The sequence below is a fragment of the Polyodon spathula genome, chromosome 23 (assembly GCF_017654505.1).
Source record: "Polyodon spathula isolate WHYD16114869_AA chromosome 23, ASM1765450v1, whole genome shotgun sequence".
NCBI classification, from domain to species: domain Eukaryota; kingdom Metazoa; phylum Chordata; class Actinopteri; order Acipenseriformes; family Polyodontidae; genus Polyodon; species Polyodon spathula.
The window spans coordinates 25,604,406-25,630,787 of record NC_054556.1 but is presented as its reverse complement, the minus strand read 5'-3'; the positions used below and the strand labels follow the sequence as shown (position 1 = coordinate 25,630,787).

At 41.3% G+C, this 26,382-nt stretch overlaps 3 protein-coding genes across 3 annotated transcripts; all 3 read left to right on the top strand.

Moving 5' to 3' along the window:
* The first annotated feature begins 802 nt into the window (after positions 1-802).
* On the top strand, positions 803-6,430 carry LOC121298457 (NSFL1 cofactor p47-like). Its single transcript, XM_041225577.1, has 9 exons — positions 803-938; positions 1,928-2,025; positions 2,229-2,303; positions 2,907-3,072; positions 3,643-3,738; positions 3,963-4,072; positions 4,278-4,415; positions 4,856-5,020; positions 5,783-6,430. The coding sequence occupies exons 1-9, from the start codon at positions 837-839 to the stop codon at positions 5,943-5,945; spliced, it is 1,113 nt and encodes a 370-aa protein (XP_041081511.1). The 5' UTR covers positions 803-836; the 3' UTR covers positions 5,946-6,430.
* Positions 6,431-7,310: 880 nt separating this feature from the next.
* LOC121297712 (sodium-dependent lysophosphatidylcholine symporter 1-like) lies at positions 7,311-20,167 on the top strand. The gene is made up of 14 exons (XM_041224160.1): positions 7,311-8,582; positions 9,688-9,825; positions 10,226-10,350; positions 11,299-11,431; positions 13,657-13,735; positions 14,198-14,352; positions 14,954-15,044; positions 15,541-15,662; positions 16,019-16,102; positions 16,729-16,812; positions 17,602-17,714; positions 17,888-18,031; positions 18,580-18,759; positions 19,910-20,167. Exons 1-14 carry the CDS (start codon positions 8,508-8,510, stop codon positions 19,950-19,952), a joined length of 1,566 nt encoding a protein of 521 aa, XP_041080094.1. The 5' UTR covers positions 7,311-8,507; the 3' UTR covers positions 19,953-20,167.
* Positions 20,168-21,442: 1,275 nt separating this feature from the next.
* LOC121298166 (peptidyl-prolyl cis-trans isomerase FKBP1A) lies at positions 21,443-26,084 on the top strand. Its single transcript, XM_041225081.1, has 5 exons — positions 21,443-21,552; positions 21,639-21,686; positions 23,117-23,229; positions 24,477-24,620; positions 24,925-26,084. Exons 1-4 carry the CDS (start codon positions 21,516-21,518, stop codon positions 24,603-24,605), a joined length of 327 nt encoding a protein of 108 aa, XP_041081015.1. The 5' UTR covers positions 21,443-21,515; the 3' UTR covers positions 24,606-24,620; positions 24,925-26,084.
* Positions 26,085-26,382: the final 298 nt, after the last annotated feature.

Genomic DNA, 26,382 nt, shown 5'->3' with positions numbered 1-26,382 from the left:
CAGACAGATACGACACTTGCAGAAACTGGAATAAGCATATTGGTTTAAGCAGGGCTTTGTGAGAGTGCAGGGTGGTGCCTACAGCAAGTACACTGGAGCTTGCAAACCTGCCTGCCTACTTCTTTGAAGGATTGTGTGTTTCCCCTGGACTTGTGGAATCCTGTGTTACTGTTGATTACAAAACCTTCCATACTTTACCATTTAGCTGGGGTTCTCATATGACCCCATGCAGACTGGGACAGTTTGGGACAGTTCAGGCTTTTCAACTCACATTGCAATGCATTCTGGTACGTTTTACCTGTTTCACAGCAGGACTACACTTACCAGAATGCATTGCAGTGTTAGTTAAAGAGTCTTAACTGTCCCAACTGATCTAGTGTACATGGAGTCATGTGGTGACCTTACACGGGATCAGCAGTTGAAATATTACCACATTACATGACTTCCCACACAGGCCTGCAAGCAACATGACAGCCACATATGGAACTACAACACCCGGCATGCACTGCGGTACTAACAACAACAACAACAACAACAACAACAACAACAACAACAACAAAAAACACTGGTGACTTCAATGTATTCATTTTTCCAGTGCCATTCTAGTTTAGTTTTCCTAAGGAATATGTATGTCTATATTTATATCTAGTGCTTTTTAAAAAGATCTATACAATTTTAAAACATCAGCCACACGGGTAATGTTGAATGAAGGAACTGCAGATGTCGCGTATCCTGTTTCCCACTAGGACCTTTTCTCTGTTGTGCCTCTCCGGCGGAACCTTAGTCATGTGGTAAGTGTTTCCCCGCCGGATCAACTCACTCTGTGTATCTCCAAAATGGCTGATCAGGAGGTGGCTGTGAGGGAGTTTGTTGCCGTGACAGATGTAGACGAGGAGCGGGCCCGGTTCTTCCTGGAGTCTGCCGGCTGGGATCTGCAGGTAACGCCGAGAGTTAAAACCACGACAGAGGCGATCGCATTGTCAGAAAGGACGTGGCGTTAGACCAAAGCGTCGCAGCCGGGGTTCAAAGCATCTGAAGGAAGAGGCGAAGCTGAGCGTGACTGATCGTGAATAATGCAAGTCATTGCTTTAGTTTCTGTTTATTAAATACAACGGGGTCGAAATGAGTTTTAACCTTTTTAACCTAGTTTTTTAGAAGAATGTAGATTTCAGGCGCGAAGTAAACAGCCTCCTGCCTTTGTTGTGTTTTGTGAATAGGTACCGGTATTTAACTCTTAGTGTTATAATTAAGCTTAGTCATCAAAATATCAGATAAGAAACCTCAATGCAGCCCACACCTGCTGCTGGTTTCTATTTTACTTGCAACGGAAATGGTTCATTTCCAGAGATGACTGCAAAACAACACCTCTTCGCTTTCACGGACAGTCAACACTAGTGTCACATTTATTACAATGTTGTTCTCGCTAAAACCCCTGAACCATACTTTGAACATCGTTAAACTACCATAAACAAAGTTCACACACAGTCGTCTAATTTGTATGACATTACCAAAGTACCACAATAATTTAAGTATAACGGTCATTAAGTTCACATTGAAATGTACAGCTTGGCATGTGATGTGAATAAGTAAAAAGCCCATTGCTGTAAATGGACGATGCTTTGTTCTGCTGTACATTTTATCAGAATTAACAATAAACACTAACATTTGAATAAGGGGGGTGTATGTAATAATACTCCAAGCTGCTTGATTATTAATATTTTGGCCTGCCTTAATGCAGATCACATATGCACCCAGATTTAACTATGCTAATATAGCCTTCAATCTGAAGGTTTGCCTGCATTTATTTATAATAATACAAATAAATAATAAATTCTGAAAAATAGCAATATTGTGAATACTTTGATTTATTGTCAGTAATTTATATGACTGCACAGTAATTTGCTCTCCCTTGGGCTGTCTATTTCAGCTTGCACTGGCCAGCTTTTTTGAAGATGGTGCTGATGATGATATTGTAACTCTTCCACCTCCAGAACCCAGCGCTGTACCCAGGCCAACTGCTCCTAGGTAATGGCAACTGTCACCTTGGAATTCCAGCATGGGTATTTCTAACTGAAGAAATATCCAATGTGTTGAGCTTATTCAAATGAAAACATGCATAAACTTAAAAGGCAAATAGTGGGAGTTCAGTGTTGATAAACTGCAAGATTATTGAGAGGGGAGGGGGAGATGATTTATTTTTTTAACAACAACTTCCTTCTTTATTTCAGCGAACACAGAGTGACTTCCTTCAGAGAGCTAATGCAGGAGGAAGAGGAGGAAAGCGATGAAGAGGAGGGCCAGCGGTCAGTGCTATTGCATACCCTATTGAATTCAAATCAAATCAAAGTTCCTGGTTTTGCATTTCACACAGCCGGGCTCTAATGCTACATTGTCTGTAGAGAGGAGCTGTTTTTACCCAACCTAGTCATTAGTGTTGCGAGCAATCTGCTGAACTGGTCGTTAAGGCACAGTTCGTATGCACAGTAAAATGCATTGACTATTGTTCTGTAATTGTGTTGGAGAGGATTCATTTGTAATGAGTAGTTCTGGAAAGAATTAGCTGATGGCTGCATCCATTTAGTAAGGTTAACCCATTGTGGACAAAGGTCAGTGTTGCATTTGTTGTATCGGCAAGAGATATTGAAATACACATTGCCTTTTTTTAATGAACTGAGGAGGTAAATGACTTATCTTGCCATGATAAAAAAAAAAAGTTATTTGTGCGTGTGTGTGGTATGATTCTGTTACTTTAGTCAACTGGATTTCTATTTAAAACAATAGTCATTTTCACATTCTAGCATGATGTGGCTGCGGAGCTGCTGAAACGCTGTGTTCATAACTATGCCTTCTCTTTCAGTAGACAGCATGCAAATGCCTATTCTGTTGCATTTATTTTTCACGCACAGGTTTTATGCTGGAGGGTCAGAAAGAAGTGGGCAGCAAATTGTTGGCCCCCCGAAAAAGAAGAGCTCGAATGAGGTGGTGGAGGACTTGTTTAAAGGAGCGAAGGAGCATGGGGCTGTCCCTGTGGACAGAGCATCGAAAGGTCCTGGAGAATCCAGCAAAGGACGAGTAGGGACACGTTTTATGTGTTTATCATTTGAAATGTTCCTGTGCTGGACTGATAAGTTCCTGGAAGCAGCAGGCTTTCATTGACTGTATCTGTGATGTACTGAGACAGACGCATACACAATCACTGGTACTAGTGATGCATCCACCATCAATTGGGTTTGGATTAAATAAAAGGGAATAATAGAACTAGTTCATCTGGAAACAAAATAAATAGCAGTTTTTGAAATGTCAAAAAAATTATGGAAGTCCAAAAACTACTGAGTTCAGTCATGTTTTGTTAACGTACTACTGTATTCTGGTTAGTCCAAAAAAACTGAAAAAAACAGCATTTTTTAAATGCACCACAATGAAGGGAGCGTTCTCAGCTCATTACACTGCTGTCAATCAGTTGTAATTCACGGATCGCCGTGAGTTTTTTTGGGGGGTTGGGTTTAGTGGCTACTTACTTATATCACTTAAAAATGGCTTTTTCTCTGAAGAGACATCTTGTTGCATGCTCTACAGTTTCTCATTTGTCTTTGCATTCTCAGAATATACAGTGCATGGGATTTTTTTCTTTGTGTTTTGCAGGCTTTTGGTGGAGGTGGCTATCGACTTGGTGCAACTCCAGAGGAGCAGTCTGCCTATGTGACTGCGCAGAAGCGACCCACAGAGCCAGCACAAGATGTGAGTAATTCTGAAATGGGTTGTTTGCATATATACTGTAACTCCAAGCTGAAAATAAGTTAAGTAAAACTCCTGTGTATCATCCTGAACAATTTCCAAATACATTATTTTTCACAATTATATTAATTCAAATATTTGTCAAGTTTTCACAAGAATATTCTGATCATCTTAAATGGAATTGAAATGCATTATCATGTTGAGCTGTCAACACTTCATTCGGACAGGTTCACGTGGTTCTGAAACTGTGGAAGAGTGGATTTAGTTTAGATGATGGAGACTTGAGGAATTACTCTGACCCGGGGAACGCTCAGTTTCTGGAATCCATCAGGAGAGGGTAAGGGAATGATTAGTCATAGGCGATGAACTCCAAAGGTGAGATGCTTGATTTACCAAGGAACATTGGTCCATATTAGATTTCAATTTAAGGATTTTAAAAGTAGGCACACCATTTGATCTTGAGGCACAGGAGAATTTCCAGTGCACACCACCTTAACAAATCAGAATGGGATCTATTACATTTTGAAATTTGGTTTTCCCAGTGAGATTCCCATGGAGCTGCGGAGGTTGTCGCGCAGCGGGCAGGTGAACCTGGACATGGAGGACCACAGGGATGAAGATTTCTCAAAACCTAAAACTTCTTTTAGGGCTTTCACTGGAGAGGGGCAGAAGCTTGGAAGGTAGGCAGAGTTACCACCTGAGGAGTTATATTCCCCAAGCATGATATTGATATTGTATTTAATATTGATGGCAACTGAAAGGAAACACCTTGTCCCCATTGACAACCTGGGCCATATTCACGAAGCATTTAACACCATTGCTGCATACTGCAAAAAACGATTAATCCGTAGCACAGTGCTAAATGCTTTAATATGGCCCCAGTGGTGAGTTAACCTGGCACTCAAGGTCAAGATAAATGCAACTTTTAGACCTGTGCATAACAAATAACATGTAGATATCATCACTTGGCCACTAGATGGTACTGCGCAAATGAATTGAAGATAACAGTTTTTTTTAAAAAACAACACACCCTTATTTGGTAAGCTGTAGTGTTGTTCCTGTTTTGTACCGCTGTGTTCTGTGTACCTCATGTTTTAAAGCTTGTGTTTTGTGTGTCCAGTGTCGCTCCCCAGCTCGTGGGCGCAGGCTCGAAATCCCAACAAGAAACTGATGAAGCCCAGGCTAGCTCTTCAATGGCAGTGAATGAATCCGAGGCCACCACCAACATCCAGATCAGGCTCGCCGACGGGGGGCGCCTGGTCCAGAGGTTCAACCACACTCACAGGTCTGCAGATAGAGAGAGGCAAAATGCCCCACTAAGAACAGGAAAGAACCAAACGTTTATTGTTTGATCCTGACATCTTTAGGACTTTTTGTTTGTTTCAGTGAGTCGGTTAAAGGTAGCATCCAGAAATACAGTTACTTTGCACTCTTGATTAGACTGCATCTGTTGTATATTTGACCCAGATATTTGAAAAATGCTTCACATTGCTTGATAAATCCTCATCTTGAGTATTTGTAATTCCATGCTCCCTGGCAAAGTGTACAGATTCCCAGATCAGGGAATGTTCGAAGTGGACTGACTGACGGCAGCCCAGGTGTTGTCCTCATTCCTACTTTCTTGTCTAACGGCTTTCCTGGATTCTGTCTTTCTCTGACTGACAGGCATTTTTCCAAGTTAATTTCACTCTCACAGATCTACCTTGTTTTCTAACTTTACTAAGTTCTGTGTTTCCCCACCCCCTGCCTGTGTGACCAAACTTCAACAGTGGACCTGTTCACACTTCTAAAATGCTAATGCCTAATACATCTAGAACTAGTACTAGCTCATTCCTCTTAAGAGTATTTCACTCTGTGGTTATGATAGTGTGATAAAGTCAGTTTTAGCAGCAAAGACCTTGACAAATGTCAAATGTGTTCCTGTTAGAAGTATTTGTAAGTGTGTTTGTGGTTTTTTTTTTATGTGAAGGTTTTTTCTCAGATGTGAATTTGCTTTACAAGGGAGGAAGTGATAGATAATTGTCCCTCTTTTCTGTGTATTTTGCAGGGTGTCGGATGTCCGCCAGTTCATCCTTAGTGCTCGTCCTTCCATGGCTGCAGCTGAATTTGTTCTAATGACCACGTTTCCTAACAAAGAGTTAGCGGATGAGAGCCAGAGCTTGAAAGATGCCAACCTTCTCAACGCTGTGATTGTACAACGGTTGAAGTGATAGGACTCGGCCTGTGTAAATATTACCAAAGGGGACTCGTACTGGACTTTGTGTAGAATAGTTCACCGGTTGGGAGTGAACTGTGGGACATAACAATAAAAAGAATAATAAGTAATAAAAGCTTTTTAAAGAAACTTTCATTACCGTTGAGGGTTCTTCAATAGCGTTAGGTTTCTTCTTGTTTATTTGGAGTACAGGTCTTCTATGGGATGCTCATAACTTGACACAGCTGATCTTTCACGTGTAATTCATTTGTATTGAGTGGACTCTGTAAACCGGAAGCTTTCCATCCAGAGTGTGTGGCAGCGGGCTTTTCAAAATGAGGCAGAGCAGTTGTACAAAATGGAAACACTCAAAGGCTGTGATACTGCTCTGAGCTTGCTGATTACATTCTGCTGCTTTTCTTTTCCACTTCATGTGTGTTGAGTACTTTGTTATATGTTGACTTATGAAAACTTGTGATTAAAATGTAACGTTATGTCTTACCATTAATTTTTTTATTTTAGTAGTGGGACAATGAATATTATTCATTTTCTTCTCGAACTACTGATTGGAGACGTTGTGTTCTTTACCCCCCCCGCGCCCCCCCCCCCCCCCCCCCCAGAGTGGGTTTCTGCCGTGGATTAAATGGTGTAGAGCAGTGGTTCCCAACCTGTGGTGCGTGAGTAAACTCCAGATGCTCCTCAAACAACTCCCACAGTCCGGTTACGCAGTTCATGGAAAACCCATTTCTCATCATGACATGACTTTTTATTACTGATAAGAAACTTTGACTGTGAGCACTTTTCCTAATTAGTTACATTAAATCATAGTTTTCCAAAATTTCACAAGACTGCTCATACCAGTAACTACAGATAGGAAAAAAGAGCCAACATCTTAAGGTCTGGCCAGTTCAAAGGATGCATTCCAGTAAGAAAGGCACACAGACACGTTTTTAACATTACAGCAGTCCTGCTTAGTTTTTCTAGGTTCAGCTCTTGATATCCTGCTTTCAATTTACTACAATAGTATTCTGCTGGCTGTAACATCCTTTAAAACACAGTACAGAATTCTTACAATCTTCAATATGATCACAGCTTGACAGTCCAGTTTTAATCACATTTTCCAGGTATCCACTTGCTCCCAGTAGGAGTGAAAGTGGTGGTCAGGCTCTGCTCTTAGTGGGTCTGTAAAAGCCATTACAGGCTGCTTTATCCATTTCTGCACATCCCATGTATGGGTGACAGTTTATAGGGCCTGGTATCTGCAAAAAACTTTAACCTTGAGAGCCAGGCTCCCATCTTGGCAGTTTCATCTCCATCGTCAGTTCTGAAAACCCGCAGAAAAGAAGCTGGTTCTTGTGACAGATCACTGCTGTGGTTTCATGGTTTTCATTTTGTGATAATGTAGCCTAAGCTGAATGCAATCTTCCTTGATCTCCAAGGTAGAAGATTTCTTTAAAAGTTGTGTTCGCATAGCTGTGGGTGAAGTACCTAAATATATACAGACACAATGTTACATTTTACCATATTTAAGTTGAACTGAAGTTATAGTATGAATAGTTTTATATAGTTAATCAACTTGCTAACCCATGTGCTGTAACCCTTAACACCCTTTCAGTCTCCTGTTCTTATAGATCCTGGGATCCTGAGTGCTTGTTCAAACGGGTTCTTCTTAAAATACAGGTGAGGGTGACTGAAGTAGCAAGAGGAAGGTGACAATCTGGATAACCAGAGCCAACCTGTCGCTAAATGTTTCGTGCACCTCATTGCAACAATAAGAGAGTCAGAAGAGAGTTACAATACATGAAACAAAATCACAGAGCGGTGTAATAAGGGTGTTGCAGCAGATATTTGCATGCAGTTGTGTAACTTCACAGAACAGGGTTCTGCTTTCCAGTGGACAGCTCAAGCAACTGAAACCATGTCCAGTTTAACGAACTGCGTTTAATAAGGGACACTTTCACTGCTCCATACAATTAAGGGATCTTTATAAGTACTTCCGTCCCTCTGGTCATTTTAATCCAAAACAGGAGATGGTAATATCAGGCAAAAATACGACAAAGCAGTCTATTGAGAGGCAAGGGCAAGCGTTACAGAGTACACAAAGACGAAAACAGCTCCATATCCAAGGAGAGTCAGTGATGCTACTTAATCACGGGAGTTACTTAGTGAACAAGAAAAGTAATCGATAAACTGAAAAGTCACTCTGTTAGCAATTTGCTACAACGGTCTGGAACGTTTAGTACATATACAGAAGCTAACAACCAAAAAATACGTTCTTAAATAAAATATACCGGCTGCAAAAAAAAAAAAAAAAGTTCTATTCGTGTGTTTTAACCCACACCTCAAAGTTTAAGCAGTGTCGTATGACATCTGTATTGTCATGTCCTGTGTCAAAACACCCCACACGTTTTGCAATGAATCTACTGAAGAAGCTAAGTGTATACGAAAGCCGTCTTGGGCGGAATGTAACACTGATTATTAGCATCCTACTCTAGCTCTACTGTAACTGCTTGTGCTGGGTTACTGCAGGGAAGTGTTCCTCGCTATTCGTGTTAGTGCTAGGAGGAGAATAAATGAGATGAAAGATAAGGAGAATCCTGGACCAGTTATCGGCGCAGAAAACTGTGAACGGAACCACGGGGATCCAGATAGAGTAAGTTTTAGTTTTGAATTTTTGTTTTGTTATTCTGTAAGTTTAAGCGTAGTCAAACTACAAAGTACAGCAGTATATTTTTTGTAATGGAGGGAAACACATAATAGCTCTGTGCAACAGCAAAGTTAAATGACACAGACACACACACACACACACATAACAGAAAAACGTTTTTTATATACTATACCGCAGTCATGTTGTGGCAGTACTCTCGTTATTTCCATATGGGCAGGAAACTAATTTACTGTATGATATTTTACACATTTAAAACCTGCAAAAAAATGCGCCTCCTTCTATAATCGTATAATCAAAGCATTTCATGTGCTATAGTAACGCGCGTAATTGTGGAATATGAGAAAAGGAGTCACACACATAGCACACTGTTTTGTTACCGGTACATCTGTTCGCAGTTGGAAGTTTTTTTCCCCCATAATGGAGCTCCTCAAATCCCTGGATTCTTTATTATACACAAGTCATCTGCTGCAGACGACAACATTCCCAATACATTGTAAGGGAGACGTTTTATACTGCAGCCTGCAACAAATAACAGCAATTTGCGTGCTGGTAGAGTGGTGGCAGTTATTACCACTATTGTAAAATAATGAGTACGTTGCCTTTGCAGAAAGGATAATACCTGAGCTGCTTCTACATCTGTAGGGAAAGGGGAGAGCAATCCCACCTTCCTCTCAATATTTGAGGCTTGATATGTTTTTTTTTATTTTTTTTATTTGTGTATATGTTTTTTTTATTATTTTTTTGGCATCTTTAACTGGTTTCATTGTTGCTCATTAAAATTATATACAAGAGGTACATGTATTATTCACATATACAGCATTTTATTAGACATGTCTATACAAAACACAACCACAAGGATTGTGAATAAAAGGCATGTCTTGAATGGTTAATTATTTGAATGGTCTGTAAAAACACCACCCTAAAAGCAATACACTTTATATACAAGAAGCAAACAGCCCATCTTTAAACGGGCCACTGTGTCTCAGCCAGTACTGTAAAGTCAGGACCCCTGATGAATGTTTTGCGTGGTCATTTTCCTAAACACAGGGGTTACAGGATGCTGATTGAACTTTAGCACGTCTCCTTGCAGGTCTCCCCTTCACAGAAAGGGGCCGACAGGCTGCCTCTGTCCAGGAAACTCTGCTATGCGATCGGGGGAGCTCCGTACCAGATGACTGCCAGCACACTGGCCTTCTTCCTGCAGATCTTTCTGCTGGATGTGGTCCAGGTAAGTGTTGCACACTTCTGCCTGTGACCTTAAACATAGGCAAAGAGTGATTGTCAAGACTTGGAGAAAATGTACATGGTGTTTTGTTTTGTTTTTAAAAAAAAAAAAAACACTTGTCAAGTGTAAATTGCAGTAAATGTCTGGTGATTGATTAGAACCGGCACTTAACAAAATGCCTACAACATTTACCATTATTCCTGATTTATTCCTAGAGATTAGATTGAACACATTTAGCACCCTGTATCTCAGGAACTACTTAAGAGACAGGCTTCAGATTCACAGTGTTATCTACACCGACACACGAACACACACACACACACACACACACACACACACACCCACCCACCAGGTAAGCTGCTTCCATGTGCTGCTATCAGTAATGTGCCTCTGTTTGCTTTAGATGGAGGCTTTCTATGTGTCCATGATTCTGTTCATGGGCCGGGCCTGGGATGCTGTCACAGACCCTGTTGTGGGATACCTGGTGAGCAGAAGTGGGATGACTCGATATGGCAAGCTGATCCCGTGGTGAGTTGGGTAATATAAAAATGCAACAGTTTAGCACCAGCATTGATTCTATTAAGCATGCACCTGTTCTCGCAACCCCAGGGGGCGTTGCACACGCTATACTGAGTATCTCCTTTATTCTTCGGCCATTTGGGACGTAGCTGTACTGCAAGTGCATGGCTACAATGCCAGCGATCTCAAAGCCTAATTCTTTTATTAGTTGCTGTGGTGTTAAAGAGGGTTGGTGGTGAGCTTCCCTGATTTATACTGAATACAATGAAACTGGATGTCCATGTAACTTTCTTGGGCTTCTGATTATGAACCCAGCAGCAGTCTAGCACAGTTTCATAAATATTACACTGTTTGATTCATCGAAAGGACTGAGCATTAAATCTTTAAATGCCTCTCAAAGAGGAGAGGGTCCGGTATTGTGCTGCAGTAAAGTGACATTAAAACAAGAAGCAGAACAGGGAAGGAAATGGCTACATTTCCTTTCACAGATGCAGTGAGACACCACAACTAATGAATACTTTCCTGTTCCATCAATTGAAAGAGAAAATTGTACTGTAACGATGTTCTGTATATATTTGAGTCAGAACATTGCTAATATTTGCTGCACCCCAAACGGCAAAGCATCAAAAAAAAAAAAATATATATATATATATATATCAAGGTCATGACATTAAGTGTATAAGATCTGGAATATGAAACCCTGCTGATAATAGTATATTGTCTCATTGGCTACTATATATATATTCTGTGATGCTTCTATTATACTGTGTAAAGGACTGTTGTAAGAGACAGCATTTCACACAGGTTGAGCTGCTCAGCATTGCTTTACAGTCTTCTTCCCGAGCTACACAAGATGACATCTCTTCTGCCAGTAAGAGACACCCTACACACAGCTGTGTTACTGTACGCCAGTCTTGTGCTCTCTCAGTGGTAAACGAGTCCTGTGCTGTGTTGCAGGATGGTGCTGTCCATGCCCTTTGCAGTCCTGACGTACTTCTCGCTGTGGTTCACCCCTGCTGACACCATGTCCCCTGCCTTCAGCTTCTGGTGGTACTTCAGCACCTACTGCCTCTTCCAGACCTTCATGAGTGTAAGACCCTCAAACTGCACTCAGCGCTTTGTTTTGCTACCAGACACAGAGGTGGAAATACGACTGCCAGTCTCTTGGATTATGAGCTGCTGCTTTTTGTCTGTTTAGTGTTGCACACCCAGGCTTGCGACCTGTAAGGTGCGTGATTGACAGCTCATTGTCAAACCTTAGAGTGGCTCAAACTTCTGTACAGCAGGAGTCTTAATTCCACCCCACGTGAAATCATCTAACATTACCCCAGTTGTTTTTATCCTTCATCTCCCAGCCATTTTTTGAGAACAACAATACAATGTAATCTCTCTGCCAAGCCTATGGTGTTTTGGCACCAAAGTTTTATATAGACAGGCTGCATTAGTTGTTCTTTTCAAACAAAGCATTTCATCCTGTGCGCCAGCAGAGGGTTTGAAGGAGCTGTGTATATTTTTTCATCTTTTTTTTAAAAAAAGAAAACTTAAGCATTTGGAAGTTTGTTTTTCATTTTGCAAAAAAAACAAAAAACAGAATGACAAACTTAGCTTGGTGGTAAATGCTTTGTAAATTTGGCATGAATGGCAAAATGAGAGTATATATGAGAATGATGAGAATATATGTATTTTTGTTCCAGATTGTTCTAAGAGGTTTTGTAGGGGCTAATACAGGATTAGTTATGCTCTTTTGATTCACTAAAAAAAAAAAAAAAAGGAATTTCGAAAAAGACAATTCACAAAGTTTTGAATCAGGCTTTTCATAAACAAAGTACATGTTTTTATTTTGGTTTGGAGCACTTTGGAGCAGATGTGACAGCTGTGGAGGGATTGGGCAGGAATTTCCTTTCTGGCAGAGGGAACAAGGGGTTCACTGCCACAAACATCTTGCTGTGTGAGTCGAAGGGCAGGCCCACAAATAACAAACCCAGAGTCGGTAGATTGCAATTCAGCGCTGTTGCACATGTTGATTTAAGAACCGGAACAAACTAAACCAAAGGTTTAAATAAACAAATAACACAATCAAAACCAGCACCCAATCTACGACTGTCAGTGCCTCGACAGGGCGCACACGCTGCTGCTCCAGTCTTCTCTACCTCTGCACTGCCCCATTAGCATGTCCCTGTTCTTTCTGTGTCTTCTCCAGGTGGCTAATTGACTGATTGATCAGCCAGTCAGGAGCTGCAAGCCTAGCATTCTTGGGCTGATCAATCATGTGTCCTAGTGGGTGGTCATCCTTTCTCCAGGCTGCGCCTCCACTCCTAAAACACAAACACACATACTGTATTCTAATGTGCAGGGTGTTGGTTATGCGCTGATCTGTCAGTTCTTCTGTTTTCACAAACCTTTTATTAGAGATTTGATTTGCTTATAATCTGACAAACTCTTGATTTTATACAAATAGTTTTAACCTTCCGGGTGCTGTGTGATTAATTACCCAATCAGGAGGACCCTCTGCATGCACCTGTACTGGTTTCATTAAAGGGAGTCAGCTTATCACTTATCACTTTAAATACTGACACACTGTGCGCTGGTAGCAGTCGTTCCATTTCCCTTTTTAAATTGACAGTGTGGAATGAGGCTGCTGTTTGGAAATGATGGTGACACTGTTGACCGCAGGAAATGGCTGAGAGACACTGACACTGTGGGCGTAGCTCAGGGACCAATGCGTTCACAGTAGAGCAAAAAACAGACCAAAGCCGCCCTCTGAAGCAGGCCGCTTTGAGGACAGCTGCGTTAACTCTACAAAAAAAAAAAGACATCCTAAGATCTAAGCTGCCTCAAAGCCAGCTTAAAAGTGCTTCATGTAAACGGGATATACAAGACAAGTGACTAGGCTGGTGGCTTTCTCTAATGAAACATCACTAAGCATACTGAGTAGCAGTGCAGCATAGCAAAGGCATGGTGAAAACATGTTAAAGTACAGTCGTGGATTGCAAAGCTCAGGTGTGTATCATAAAACATGTCCAGAAGCACATTGATGAAGCACAGTACTTGTGCAGTATAAGCATGGGAAACAAGTGCCGAAATTACCATGCAGTTAAATTAGTTTTCTTCTCTGAAAATGACCCTGAAAGTCCAGTCTACACCAAAGCAGTTGGAAGGTCATTTAACTTGTTTGTGTTGCAGAGAGAAATAGAGAAAAAGAACCTGGTTGCAGCAGCACACAGCCCTGGAATTAAAGCAATTTAGAATAAAGTGGAAGCTGGGCAAGTCTGTACAGAAGATGTGTTGATTTGTTGTGTGATCCTGTGTCTGCAGTGCTACCACGTGCCTTTTTCAGCTCTGAACATGTTCCTGGGAGGAGATCAGAGAGACAGAGACTCAGCCACAGCATACAGTGAGTGAAGTGATTCACAGCCAGGAGTAATATATATATATATATATATATATATATATATATATATATATATATATATATATATATATATATATATATATTTTTTTTTTTAAAACTACTGGAAAGCGATACTATGTGTTAGGTTGTGTTCAAATATTATTAATAATAATGACACACAGGCATAGATTGGATTGCAGACCCAGTCTGATATCGGAACAAGACGTGATCTGATTGCATAGCATGTTTATGGTGCAGATGCAAACACAGCTGTCAATCTATAGTGTTTCAGGGAGCGCAAACCACACCCAGCTCAGTCTCATTGTCTAGTGTGGCCAGCGACACCCAGCTCCCCTGCGTGCTGCGTAGTAGTCGTGAACATGCCGTGCATTTTGATGTATCTGCGCTGGACTGTGCCATCTCGCTGCATGCTGTCCTAATGAAAGCTGCTCTTCCTCAATGCAGGGATGGGGATGGAGGTGTTTGGGACCCTGGCAGGAGCCACGATCCAGGGCCAGATTGTGGGAGTGTACCACGCCAAGACGGTACAGAGCTGCAGCATGCTGAACAACACAGAGCTCAACATCACCTCGCCACTCACTGACACCCTCGCCAACACGGTCAGCTTCCCTCTGATCAGCCCCACATGTGTGCACACTGTGCATTGACTGCACTATCTGCAGAGGCACAACAAGCAATTAGGAAGTGTTCTCATAATTGTGTTGGCATGTAGAATTGTGAGCAGGTTGCTGCCATTCGTGTCACTGTGTTTGTGCTTTCAGCAGCTACATTGCCAGCAAAGATAATTAGCACACTGGTTCTGTCTTCTTTAAGGTGAACGTGAATCAAGGCCATTTATCTAGAAGTGGAAGTGATGGGTACTGGTTTCAAGCTGGGACAGGAAACTTGAGAGCACATTCGTTGAATGTAGAATTAGAAAACAGCCCATAAGACAAAGCAGACTAATGCTTTCTCCTTCCACATGCTGTGGTTTTCATAAGGACGTTGGTAATGAGTAAACTTGTTCCTATTCATTCATATTCCACTTTGCCTTTTTAAATGTATTTTAACATGCTTTCAATTCCATCATTAGTTTTTTTTTTTTTTTTAGCTGCACAGGTGACATTTTCATCAGTGCCGTCCAGATGTTGCACTGTACATCATAACAACGTTGCCAGCTGCTGTTTGACAAACTGTTAACCCTTGAATACTGTTTTCCAGAGAAGGGCCTATGCGATTGCGGCCGCAGTCCTGTGTGGGCTTCATATTATCTGCTGTATAGTCATGTTCCTGGGAGTAAAAGAGCACCCAGGTAAGACAGATGGGGCGCCCACAGTTCAACTGTTAAACAGTTATAGCAGCACGCAGGGTCGTGTAACGCTATATTGTTCATAACCCTGCTACTTACTCTAATAAACTCTCAAAATTAAAAAAAATGACTAATATTATGGGCTGAGTCAGAGAACAGGCTTGTTTTTATGTTTACCAGTTAATAGGAGAACTATGACAGGATGTCTTATCTGTGTAGGAAGCTGGTATGTCCTGACTCCCCAGCACACTGATTAATTGATCTGTTCAAGACTAGATTAAAAACAGCTCGGGTTTAATCTGGTTTTCAGTTTGCTCCCTAGCGGTGTAGCACCTCTTGGAAATGGAGGCTATGTACAAGACCTTGGTGCTGTTAAAGTTGATGGCACTGCCATGTCTATACCCATTGGAGTGCCATAGGGTTCATTTAATCCAGGGCCACAAAATAAGCTCTAAACTCTGTTTAAAATGTTGATGATATTCTCTGTGCCTCCCCTCAGCTCCGCTCAGCCCATTGGGCAGAACAAAGATGCCGTTCTTCTCTGGTCTGAAGTGCATAGTAAAGCACACTCCGTATGTCAGACTTGTTTTCGGGTTCCTGTTCTCATCACTGGCTTTTCAGGTCAGTACGCTAGTATTCCTCATACACTTACCTTAATGAATAAGGTTTGCTTTTTTTTTCCCCTGCTGCCGTGAAGGTATAATTTGATGATGTAAGTAAGTAAGCAAGATTGGTATTAATACACTCATTAGATTTTATTTCTCACAATGGTAATCCAGTTATCATTTTAGGACACAGTAAAACAAAACAAGATAAATGACCTGCAATGTGTTTATTGCACACCAGGACCAGTAATGTAAGTTTATTGTAACACATTAAGTGTACTGGAGATAGGCACTGCTAGAATGCACGCTCATTCAATCCGTATATCACTGTTCTGTTTCCACTAAAGAGTTGTGCTGTGTTACTGTTTTCAGCTGTCCCAGGGAAACCTTGCCTTGTTCTGCACTCATGTGGCTGGATTTGGGGCTTACCTTCAGCACCTTGTCCTTACATTCCTGGTAGGGTCCATCTAGTGAAACTCATACTATCAAATCTCTCCTTCTGAACTTCACCCCGCCCCCGATACACCCCCTATAGCAAACCTGCGACACCTCCTTCCTTCCCTGAACTCCTCCTGCTGTTCAGTCCCGGAGTGTTCTCAATCAGAGACTGCCAAGTGGACCAAACTGTGCAGGTACTGTGGGCTGATGTCAGTTTGGGGTTAGGCGGAGACCAGCAAAGTTACTTTGCTTGCGATCTGAACCTATTAGAAATGGCATGAGAGGCTTGATACACAGACTCGAAGGAAGGTGTAGGCAAATCATCTGCTTGATTTGAATGTGTGAAATATGAAAAGAGAGACACATGCCTCACTTAGAAACTGCTCTTATACTTGGAGAAATCCCTCCCTGTGATATCTCTGAAGAAGTACATATCCTTACCAAAAATGACCCCAACAACTTGTCAAGTTTGAAGACGTGTTAACCAGTGTTTGAAAAGGATTGTTGCTGAATAGTTGCACGCATCTCGGAGCTTCTGTATGTCCACTGGATGCATTGCAGACTGCGAGGATTTTCAATTCGTGCTTGCATTCTCTTTTATTACATTCTCCTAATGAAATAAACAGCTATTTATATCTCTGTAGGTTGCGGCCACTCTGTCGATCCCCATGTGGCAGTTTCTACTTGTTAAATTTGGAAAGAAGACCATGCTTTTTGTGGGCTTGTCAGTAAGTTTTTCAGAACTGTCTAGATGCCATTCATTTGTTTCACTGCTGTTAGTTGACCTTTGTCTGTGGACCATCATGTTCACATTGTATTTGGTTATTCAACTAGTCACATTTTCAAAACCATGCGTGGGTTTAATTTCAATGTTCATCATCAGTAAACTAACTTATTTCCTTAGTTATATTTGGGGAAAATAGCAGAAGGAACTAATATGTTTGTAATGTGGAGTCTTTTTAAACAGTGATGCAGCGAAATAGAAGGTACTACCGATTAGCGTCTTCTGTGAAATAACAATAAGTGATGATGCAGTGCTTTTTACTGTAAAATTCAATGTAAAACTTTTCAAACATACATAACATACCATACCTGCTCTGCTGTCATACGCTTATGATAAAGGGTTCAAAAAGGGTTACAAAAATAAAACGTTGACAGCCACCCAAGAATAGTATCCTTACCATTGAAATGCACTGTTGATAAATAGAATGGGAAGTGAGCATGCTGTGTGCACTGTACCAAGGTCCTGATGGGTGCAACTCTGTCTTTATAGCTTTCTGGAACAGGTTTTAGCCGAGTAGAATGTGTGATCAGCCATTCTCGCTGTTGAAAGCTGTTAATTCGATATACAGTATTACTAATAAAGAGTAATTCCTTTCTGATTTATTGTTATTTTACTATTTTTAAACCTTTTTTTATGATGTTTGCAATAATATTTGATGTTTATATAATTATCAAAAAAAAAGAATAGATTAATAACAATAAGAACCACTCTGAATTCTTCCTTTTCCTCTTAGTGCTTTATTCCAGCTCTGATCTCCTTAGCCTCATTCAGCCTCAGCTTGGCACTGTTCTTCACCATGTCTGTGTTTGCTGGGAGCAGCTTGGCAGTTCTCTTTCTACTACCATGGTGAGTTAGTTCGCTTGCCATACATGCAATGTGCCGCTTCACTGGACAGCTGTATAAACAAAAGCCTGTGAGTGAGGGGATATCTGCCGAGGGCTTGAGCAGAGACTACAAGGGTGGATAGAGCCAGTGTGCTGTGCTGCTCAGACTGTCTTTGTGCTGGTCCTTGTCTGCAGGTCCATGCTGCCTGACGTGGTGGATGATTTCAAAGTGAAGAACCCTTCCTGCACCGACCTGGAGCCCATGTTCTACTCCTTCTACGTCTTCTTCAATAAATTTGGTGGCGGGTTGTCACTTGGAATTTCAGCCCTGAGTTTATAGTGAGTTACACCTTCCTGCCTATTCCCTCCCCGCCCTGAAGATTAACTTACTGTGAAAAGCATCCACAGACATCACACTCAGGTGCCTTCAAAAAGGTATTCTATTGACCATCTTGCGATCTACTCTGAAGAATTGGATCACCAAAAACCACCTGTAGACCCCACACCCAGTTTTCTGCAGACCAGATTTGCAGGGGGGCTAGGTTAAATTACAAATGCCACATTTATTTTAAGACTGCAAAGCAGTTTCAGTCATTACAGGCTGCAACTATTGTTGCTTTGCCAAGCCTGAAAATATGCATTGGAAGCCTATAGGACCACTCAGAAACCCTGTAGTATACTGTGTGCACACTGTGGTAGAATATAGCAAACTATAGTATTTTTTTCTGGGTTATCAGCACTGACTTGGATGGAACCCTTGGGTCTCTTTAAATGATATAAAACAGTGGCAGATCTTAGTACTGCTGGTCTCAAGCTCAGTAAGTCAGCCTGGCTTGGGGTAAACGCACCAGCAGATCTGCGTCTGAGTGCTCTGTGCTGTGCCTCAGTTTCGCAGGTTACAAGCCAGGCGCCTGCTCACACAAGTCGGCAGTGATCACCACTCTGAGGGTCCTGTTCGCTCCGGCCCCTGTGGTGCTGCTCCTCCTGGGCATGCTCATCTTCTACTTCTACCCCATCAACGAGGAGAGGAGGAGAGAGATCAAGAGAGAGCTGGACAAGATACACAGGTAAGACGGGGGCAGAGAGAGATCAAGAGAGAGCTGGACAAGATACACAGGTAAGACGGGGGCAGAGAGAGATCAAGAGAGAGCTGGACAAGATACACAGGTAAGACGGGGGTGGAGAGAGATCAAGAGGAGAGCTGAACAAGATACACAGGTAAGACGGGGGGCAGAGAGAGATCAAGAGAGAACTGGACAAGATACACAGGTAAGACGGGGGCAGAGAGAGATCAAGAGAGAGCTGGACAAGATACACAGGTAAGACGGGGGTGGAGAGAAATCAAGAGAGATCTGGACAAGATACACAGGTAAGACAGGGGGGCGGAGAGAGATCAAGAGGAGAGCTGGACAAGATACACAGGTAAGACGGGGGTGGAGAGAGATCAAGAGAGAGCTGAACAAGATACACAGGTAAGACAGGGGGGCGTAGAGAGATCAAGAGGAGAGCTGAACAAGATACACAGGTAAGACGGGGGTGGAGAGAAATCAAGAGAGAACTGGACAAGATACACAGGAAAGACAGGGGGTGGAGAGAAATCAAGAGAGATCTGGACAAGATACACAGGTAAGACGGGGGCAGAGAGAGATCAAGAGAGAACTGGATAAGATACACAGGTAAGACGGGGGTGGAGAGAAATCAAGAGAGATCTGGACAAGATACACAGGTAAGACGGGGGCAGAGAGAGATCAAGAGAGAACTGGATAAGATACACAGGTAAGACAGGGGGCCTCAGCCCTTAGACACATTTACTGTGGTATATCTTCAGTCATTGTGCTTTTCCATGGTTAGCTATGTTTTTTTGCCTACAATAGTTCCCAATGCTTTTCCAGGATTGCCTGTGTTTTATCATGCTTCACTCTTGACCCTTTTATGAGGGGCATCTCAAGTTGGAGAGCACCAAGGGCTGGTTCACAGACCCTGATAAGGAATTAAATCTTAGAAGAAACTCAATCAAGCAGAAAACCTTTTTGGCTAGCGCCTTCATCGGTGTGTTGATTATATGACACATTATTGCATGATATTGATTTTGCTGTTGCTGTTTATTTTTACGATCTGATTAAAAAGGAATATGAAAGTAGTTTTTAAAAAATAACCCTTTTTTTACATGGAATGCATGGGGATGCTTTGCTATAATGTCTCTCTCTTTCTGTTCAGGGGAGAGAAGGAAACCATGGAAGATGTGAACATTGCTTTCTAGCTGTGCTTTATATGTGCTTTTACAATCACAAAAGGAAACCAAGCCAGTGCTACTGTACTGCCACGTGCACTCAGAGGACTTCCAGGCAGACAGGATTAACATCCATATATATAACAGAACAGGCATTCTGCTTTCCTACAGAAACAAATAATGCTTTATATTTGTACTTTTTTCTATATTGTTTTTGGTTAATAAAACTGTTTGATATACAGTGACCCTGTGGTAAAATCACAGTATGTTATCTTGTTTCTTTTTTTAAACCGGTATTGCGTGGTTCAGGTAAGTCGTAATAAACTCTCACCACAATGACAAGGGCCTGGTCTCAGAAAACACTGGCTAATACATGAAACAGGCAGGTCTTGTAAAACAAAAGCTCTTCTTATATGCCTCATTCCGTTGAAGAACAGAAGAGTAAAGATTCTGCCTTGAACAGGTGTTATTTGTCTTCACTAACGGTAGGGAACCGAGACGGTATACTATCTTTGATTTTGTCTGCTTGCAAATTATTATTATTTTTTTTAAATAATTTCTATATGTTTTATTTAATGCTGTAAATCTATATACAATTACAGTTCAAACCCGTTTGTCTTTTTTTTTGTTAACGTGCGTTCTGTGTTCATTGAAGAACACAGCTGACTGTAAATTATGTCTTTGACCTCAAGGCGGCGACATTGAGCTAATGTCTGCTGCCTTCTTATTTTCCATCCAAATAGCTTTGCCATGAAAGCAGTATTTAATAATAACTCATGAACGGGCTGATGGAATGCAATTAGGCGTGACTAGAATAAATAGGACTATTAGACCTACGTGCATGGGTCATATAGTCTTATTTAATAAATAACACTGCACATGCATTGTAGCGAACTGTGCAGTGCAAGTGCTGCAAACAAATGCAACCTTTTGCACATAGGATTGAGGACATTACTGTGGATATTACCAGTGTTCTAGGAGCCAAAAAGAACACGAGAACCTTTCTGGAAAGAACATTCTAACACGAATGCGCTTTGTGTAGATTTCAAATATGTACTGTATAACAACAGCGCCATCTAGTGCTTAGTGCAGTCAGATTTATTTTCCAATGTCTCAGACCATACTCCTGTTTTAACATGCACTGTTTCACAAATATTGCCATCGACGTAATAATAATAATAATAATAACAGATTTATAGTTCATATATTTCTATAAAGCGCTTGCAGGATTTTAAACTTGTAACGCGGTTGCACAGTCAGATATATTGACAGCATGCCTTATTACAAATAAAACGATGTTGGGGATGCGCTTCCCACCAAATATGAATGAAATGACAGATCTGTGTGTCGCTGGATGGGGACATGGCGACTGCTGTTTGTGCAGTGTCGTGTTGTCTGCGACACAACACCATTGCGCTACTTAGTACACCACAATACAAATTAGAAATGTCCGCTCCGATCCGGGCTTCACTGATCGTGGAGAGGAGAGGAGAGGAGGCGCGCCGTGCCGTCCCGTCCCCGTCACGTTTGCGCGCACAGCTCTAGCAGCAGCCAGGAAGGGTGCAGTTCAGAGGGACGCAGAGGAGAGACAACATGGGAGTCGAGGTGGAGACTATCACCCCCGGAGACGGTACAAATCTTCTGCTTCTAATCGAGCAACCTTATATTCCGTTTGTTTCCGAGTAAATTATAGCCACTGACCTGTGCTTCTTGCAGGAAGGACCTTCCCAAAGAAAGGACAGACCTGTGTGGTGCATTATGTCGGTGAGTCTGGCGTGCGTATATATTTTTAGGCCGCGTGGCAATGTAACGATAAAAAGGAGAGAGATCTCGTTGTATTATTAGTGTGTAATGAGACCAGGCTCTGATTCCCACCCCCGTTGCGTTTCTTCCTATGGCATGATCAACCCATTCTTAATATCCAGAAGAAGGAAAAAAAAGGCGGAAGAAGGTTCAGGGATTTAAAACCGGATTTATATTTCTTTGGATCGGATTTGAACAGAATAGCTGTTTTGTAGAATGCATGCAAATAGACGGTCTTTGACTGATACATCTGTATTGATGTGTAAAACGTTGTGTTCTGCGCGGACCTTGTAGTAAATGTAGGATGCAAGGGTTCCCTTTTCTTGCGCTGTTGATTATACAGTAGTATGCACAGGGCAGAAATTTGACGCAGAATGGGTTTCTGGGTCACTAGCGATGCAAACCAATAACTGCGTCTTCCTTTTACCTGCTGTCGATCTTTTAACATCACGATAAAAGATCATTCTCAAGAGAGGTCATGTTTGAAACCTTTGTGTAACGTTCGTTAATTTGGATGTTTTTGTTAATGAAAATGTATTTGATGTAGAAACCACATGTTTTTTTTTTTTTTTTTTTTTCTCAACGTCCACAACATGATGTAATGCATATGGTTAGAGCATTAGTCTTGAGTAGTGTAATCACACCCAAGAAGAGCGTGCTTTAATGGTCATTCCACAGAGGCGTTTCTGTTGTGTGGTAAAGTGTAACTAGTCGAGATTAATGTAAATTTCACATCGTTTCTCAGAGACCCCATTTACACTACTGCACAGCCTAGGAAGCAGGGTAATGTGTGGTTTCACTGTAGCCTGCAACAACTGCGTATTTTCCACCAAGGACCTTGGAAGGAGAACCTTTCCACTGTCCTGATAGAGCCCAGATCCTTTTGATTACTGCGTTTCAAATATGCTTGGTTTACATTAAAAAAAAAAAAAAAAAAAAAAAAAAACCCTTCAGGATCTCAATTTTTTTGTAGTAACACTGGAGAGGGGAAAAAAATGTGAACGCATGTTTCTAGTTTGTGGATTAACATTTAAAAAAAATGCAAGTTCCCTGGAAAAAGCTAATGCTTTAGAAAGCTTTTCCTGCAGTGCTGTCCAGGAAATCTCTCAGGGTGGACACTAAAGGAAGGATACTGTCTCCACTCTTTCCAACCTCCCCTCTACATCCGGACAGCCCTGGTGTGTATAGCCTTTTAAAAAGGGGCTGATTCAGTCAGTCATGTAACATTGAGGGCAGAAATATACTTTCATTGTATCAAGAGTATTAGACCAGGCGCCTCCTTTCTGCTCAGAACACGGTAAGCTCTCTCTCACTCTGACTGCTCTGTTCTTGTGAGTGTGTGTGTGTAGTGTGATGGCGAATGCAGTTGTGTGCTCTGCTCTTTGTTCTAGGCTCGCTGACAAATGGAAAGCAGTTTGATTCGTCTCGTGACAGAGACAAGCCCTTCAAATTCAAGATTGGTAGCCAGGAAGTGATTAGAGGATGGGAGGATGGAGTTGCCCAGGTATACATCATACTTTCTCCTCTCTTTCTCACTCTCTGTCTCTCTCTCTTTATTTCAGAATTAATAATCTCCAGTGAGTTCTGCATTTTTAAAATATGGAGAATTATCACAAATATCACACAAATATCTATGGCTTAACATTTGATAACCAAAATGAATATTATGTCTTGCAACGTGTAGTGTGCTTTTTAATAGTTACTCAATGTAATTTTCCATGCTTTCTATGAACAACCACCTTAGTCTCTGAAAACTGATTGCAGGCTGTACTGCCTAAAGCAATAGCATATTAACAGTTGTCATCTGGGAAGGTGGTTTCTATATAATGAATGTATAACTACATTGTTATCCTGGCTGTGAGAGTGCTGCCCCATCAACTACAGATTGTATCTCCTTATTTGCCATTAATTTGCTTGGCTACTATAAACATACTTTGCATTTGCAGGCAACTACAGTCATTTTTAAAGAAGGCATAAACAATATGATTGAACTGTATTACAGGAAAGGTTACTATTATAAATCATCTCGAGCATCTTGCAGTAAAACGGATAATGTAGGGCTCCTTAGTTCGATGAAATAACCTTTTTAAGTGATACTAGCCTTAATCAACTAGGTCAGCAGTTTTCCAAAGTAGGCTGTTCCACCCCAGGTCTTTGTTCCAAGCCTGTTCTAAATTAGAACCAATTAAACCTCGGTCCAGACCCCGAAGTAGTTAATTATATCCTTTTACCTGTTAAACCCGGATTGGAATGGCCCTCCAGGACTATGATTGGACACCCTGAACTAAACCCACGCCCGCCTGCCGGTACGCACGCACATCTTCAAAATGGGCACTGTAGCACACAGCTTTAATATGCTGTCAAATTCACTTTCTAAGTACATGGATGGTGGTAACATCTTATTGGTGCACATTACTGCATAAGAGATCCCCTTAAATGGATGGATGTGCTTCCTCCCCATGAGGATAGCCACTAATAGGATTTCAGATTTGCTGTAATTTTATTAAATGCCTCCATCCTCTTCCAGAATGCATCTTCCACATTTTCTCCAGTATAGAATGTGCGTTATTTTTTTGCATTGTTCTTGTTGCTGTAAAGATTTCTCACCTGCGTAGTCGGCTGTGTTTTTGATTTCCAGATCTGGGCACTCCTCTCTGTGGTAGAGGTTTGCCTTTTCCACTTTTGTATAACCTCTGCTAGTAAATAACACCAGTATTTGTGCTCTGCTTTTTTCTTGCTCCTGTTGTACAGATGAGTGTTGGTCAGAGAGCGAAGCTGACATGCTCACCCGATTTTGCCTACGGGTCTAAAGGCCATCCAGGCATCATCCCACCCGACGCCACTTTGATTTTCGATGTGGAGCTCATAAGGCTGGAATGAAGCAGTATATTTTTTGTAAGGAATGATACTTCTGAACAGAATTAAACTTGCTGTGATTATGTATGGTATGAACTGGATTCTTGGGCTATTTAGGAAATAAACTTTAGGATTATGTTCATCAGGATTGGTTGTATCTAGTGCATTGAAAGCTTGGTGCTCCGATTAAAGTAAATAACTGCAGTTTATCTTCAATGACTAAAAAACACATGCCTGGAATTAAAGAAAGAGGTCAAATGAGTTTCAAAATTGAAAGCATTTTATAACCTGCAAAATAATAATTGAATATTTTCTGTCTTTTTTTTTTTTTTTTTTTTTTCAGGTTGCCTCCTACGACAAGAACACAAGTGAAAGCTAGGAGTGTGCGCACTTGCATATCAGGGGCTTGTTGTATCGCTCGGTCCACCTCGGTCACTATTTATCCATATAGAGTCTGTGTATCGGTGACTGCGTTTCTCACACACCCTTCCTTTTAAACTATGGGCCATAACCTTAAAAACCTCAAGTTCTTAGTCTTGAATTTTAATTGTGCTTTTTTCTGCTTTGTGTAGAATCCACTGTGCATGATCAGGCATTCTAACAATATACCAATGAACAACAGCAAATGAAACCGATGGATGAGTACAGCAGTGATGTGCCAGACCATAAAACTTTGGCGATCTTTGTATTGCTGACTTCATTTATATTTGAATCGAAAGCACACGGTCTTAAACCTTGCTGTCGGCATTAAAAACAGGGAATAATGTACCTGCTCTCCACTCCAGTTTTGAAAGTTGTGTATGACAGTGTAAGATTTGGCACAGTTAGTAAATGCATCCCTGTATGTTGTGTGCATTCTGAACCAGCGTGTCAGTTTGGGGTTAGTTTTGGAGTGCAGGTACCTTGTCCCCATTGTTTTTTATTGTGAGCGTGTGGAGACCTGATGTAGTGTATTCATGGCATCCCTTCATAACTACAGTGTATTTGCATGGCTGCTTAGGAACTCAATGTCTGTACTCTTATAGGGTCTCTCTACAGAAAGGCTATTTGTTTTCCCCCCTCAAGTCGGGCTGTAGTCATAAAGCCACAATTGAGAGAACAATACTGCAAGACCTTGCTAGGGAGGGTATGTTAAGTTGTAGTTTTCTTATGCAGTGCCTAAACATGTGGGCAGGGAACCTTGCCATTGTATTTTTTTCAGATGTCAACTATATATAAAAAAAAAAATACTATATATTATATGTAGACCATGTTAGGCTGAGCAGTTTTAAAATTTTTACAACTGATAGATGTTACCAGTAATCTCCCACACTCTAAATCTTTTTGTGGGGCCACAGAGGCATCCTTTGTAACTAATTAAAGGTGCTGATTTAACAAATGACTAAAATAAGATGCTGGTCATCACAACTGTCTATGTATCCTGTCCAGTGTGGCTTACTGTACTGTACTGTATATCTGCTGTGTGCTGAATACTCTGCTGTTGCAATAAAGTGCTTTCTACCAGCTTTGGGGGAGAAAAAAAAAAAAAGAAGTGTGTAATTTTTTCAACAAAAAAAAATGCAGGATATGTTTTAATAATTTGTACACGCCGAAGTTAGTGTTGAACTTCTGTATTGTGTCCTATACACTGAATTTATGTTAGTGACATCGTTTCCGTCAACATTTGACAGAAACTACCATTGAAGTAAAGCAGTGGCTCACAACCTCGGTCCTCAAATACCCCCGTGACTGCTGTTTTCATTTCAACGGACCGCTCCTTGCTCCTAATGATTTGCATATTTTACAGGTAACTTGATATCTC

What these genes read in the sequence shown, in the direction of transcription:
- LOC121298457 (XM_041225577.1), top strand. Translation starts at nt 837, where the DNA reads ATGGCTGATCAGGAGGTGGCTGTGAGGGAGTTTGTTGCCGTGACAGAT. An exon ending in CTGCCGGCTGGGATCTGCAG is followed by an intron (nt 939 to 1,927) that starts GTAACGCCGAGA and finishes TGTCTATTTCAG; the next exon opens with CTTGCACTGGCCAGCTTTTT. An exon ending in GAGGGGCAGAAGCTTGGAAG is followed by an intron (nt 4,416 to 4,855) that starts GTAGGCAGAGTT and finishes TTGTGTGTCCAG; the next exon opens with TGTCGCTCCCCAGCTCGTGG.
- LOC121298166 (XM_041225081.1), top strand. Translation starts at nt 21,516, where the DNA reads ATGGGAGTCGAGGTGGAGACTATCACCCCCGGAGACG. An exon ending in GACTATCACCCCCGGAGACG is followed by an intron (nt 21,553 to 21,638) that starts GTACAAATCTTC and finishes TGCTTCTTGCAG; the next exon opens with GAAGGACCTTCCCAAAGAAA. An exon ending in GGGAGGATGGAGTTGCCCAG is followed by an intron (nt 23,230 to 24,476) that starts GTATACATCATA and finishes CCTGTTGTACAG; the next exon opens with ATGAGTGTTGGTCAGAGAGC.
- LOC121297712 (XM_041224160.1), top strand. Translation starts at nt 8,508, where the DNA reads ATGAAAGATAAGGAGAATCCTGGACCAGTTATCGGCGCAGAAAACTGT. An exon ending in CTGACACCCTCGCCAACACG is followed by an intron (nt 14,353 to 14,953) that starts GTCAGCTTCCCT and finishes ACTGTTTTCCAG; the next exon opens with AGAAGGGCCTATGCGATTGC. An exon ending in GAGCTGGACAAGATACACAG is followed by an intron (nt 18,760 to 19,909) that starts GTAAGACGGGGG and finishes CTTTCTGTTCAG; the next exon opens with GGGAGAGAAGGAAACCATGG.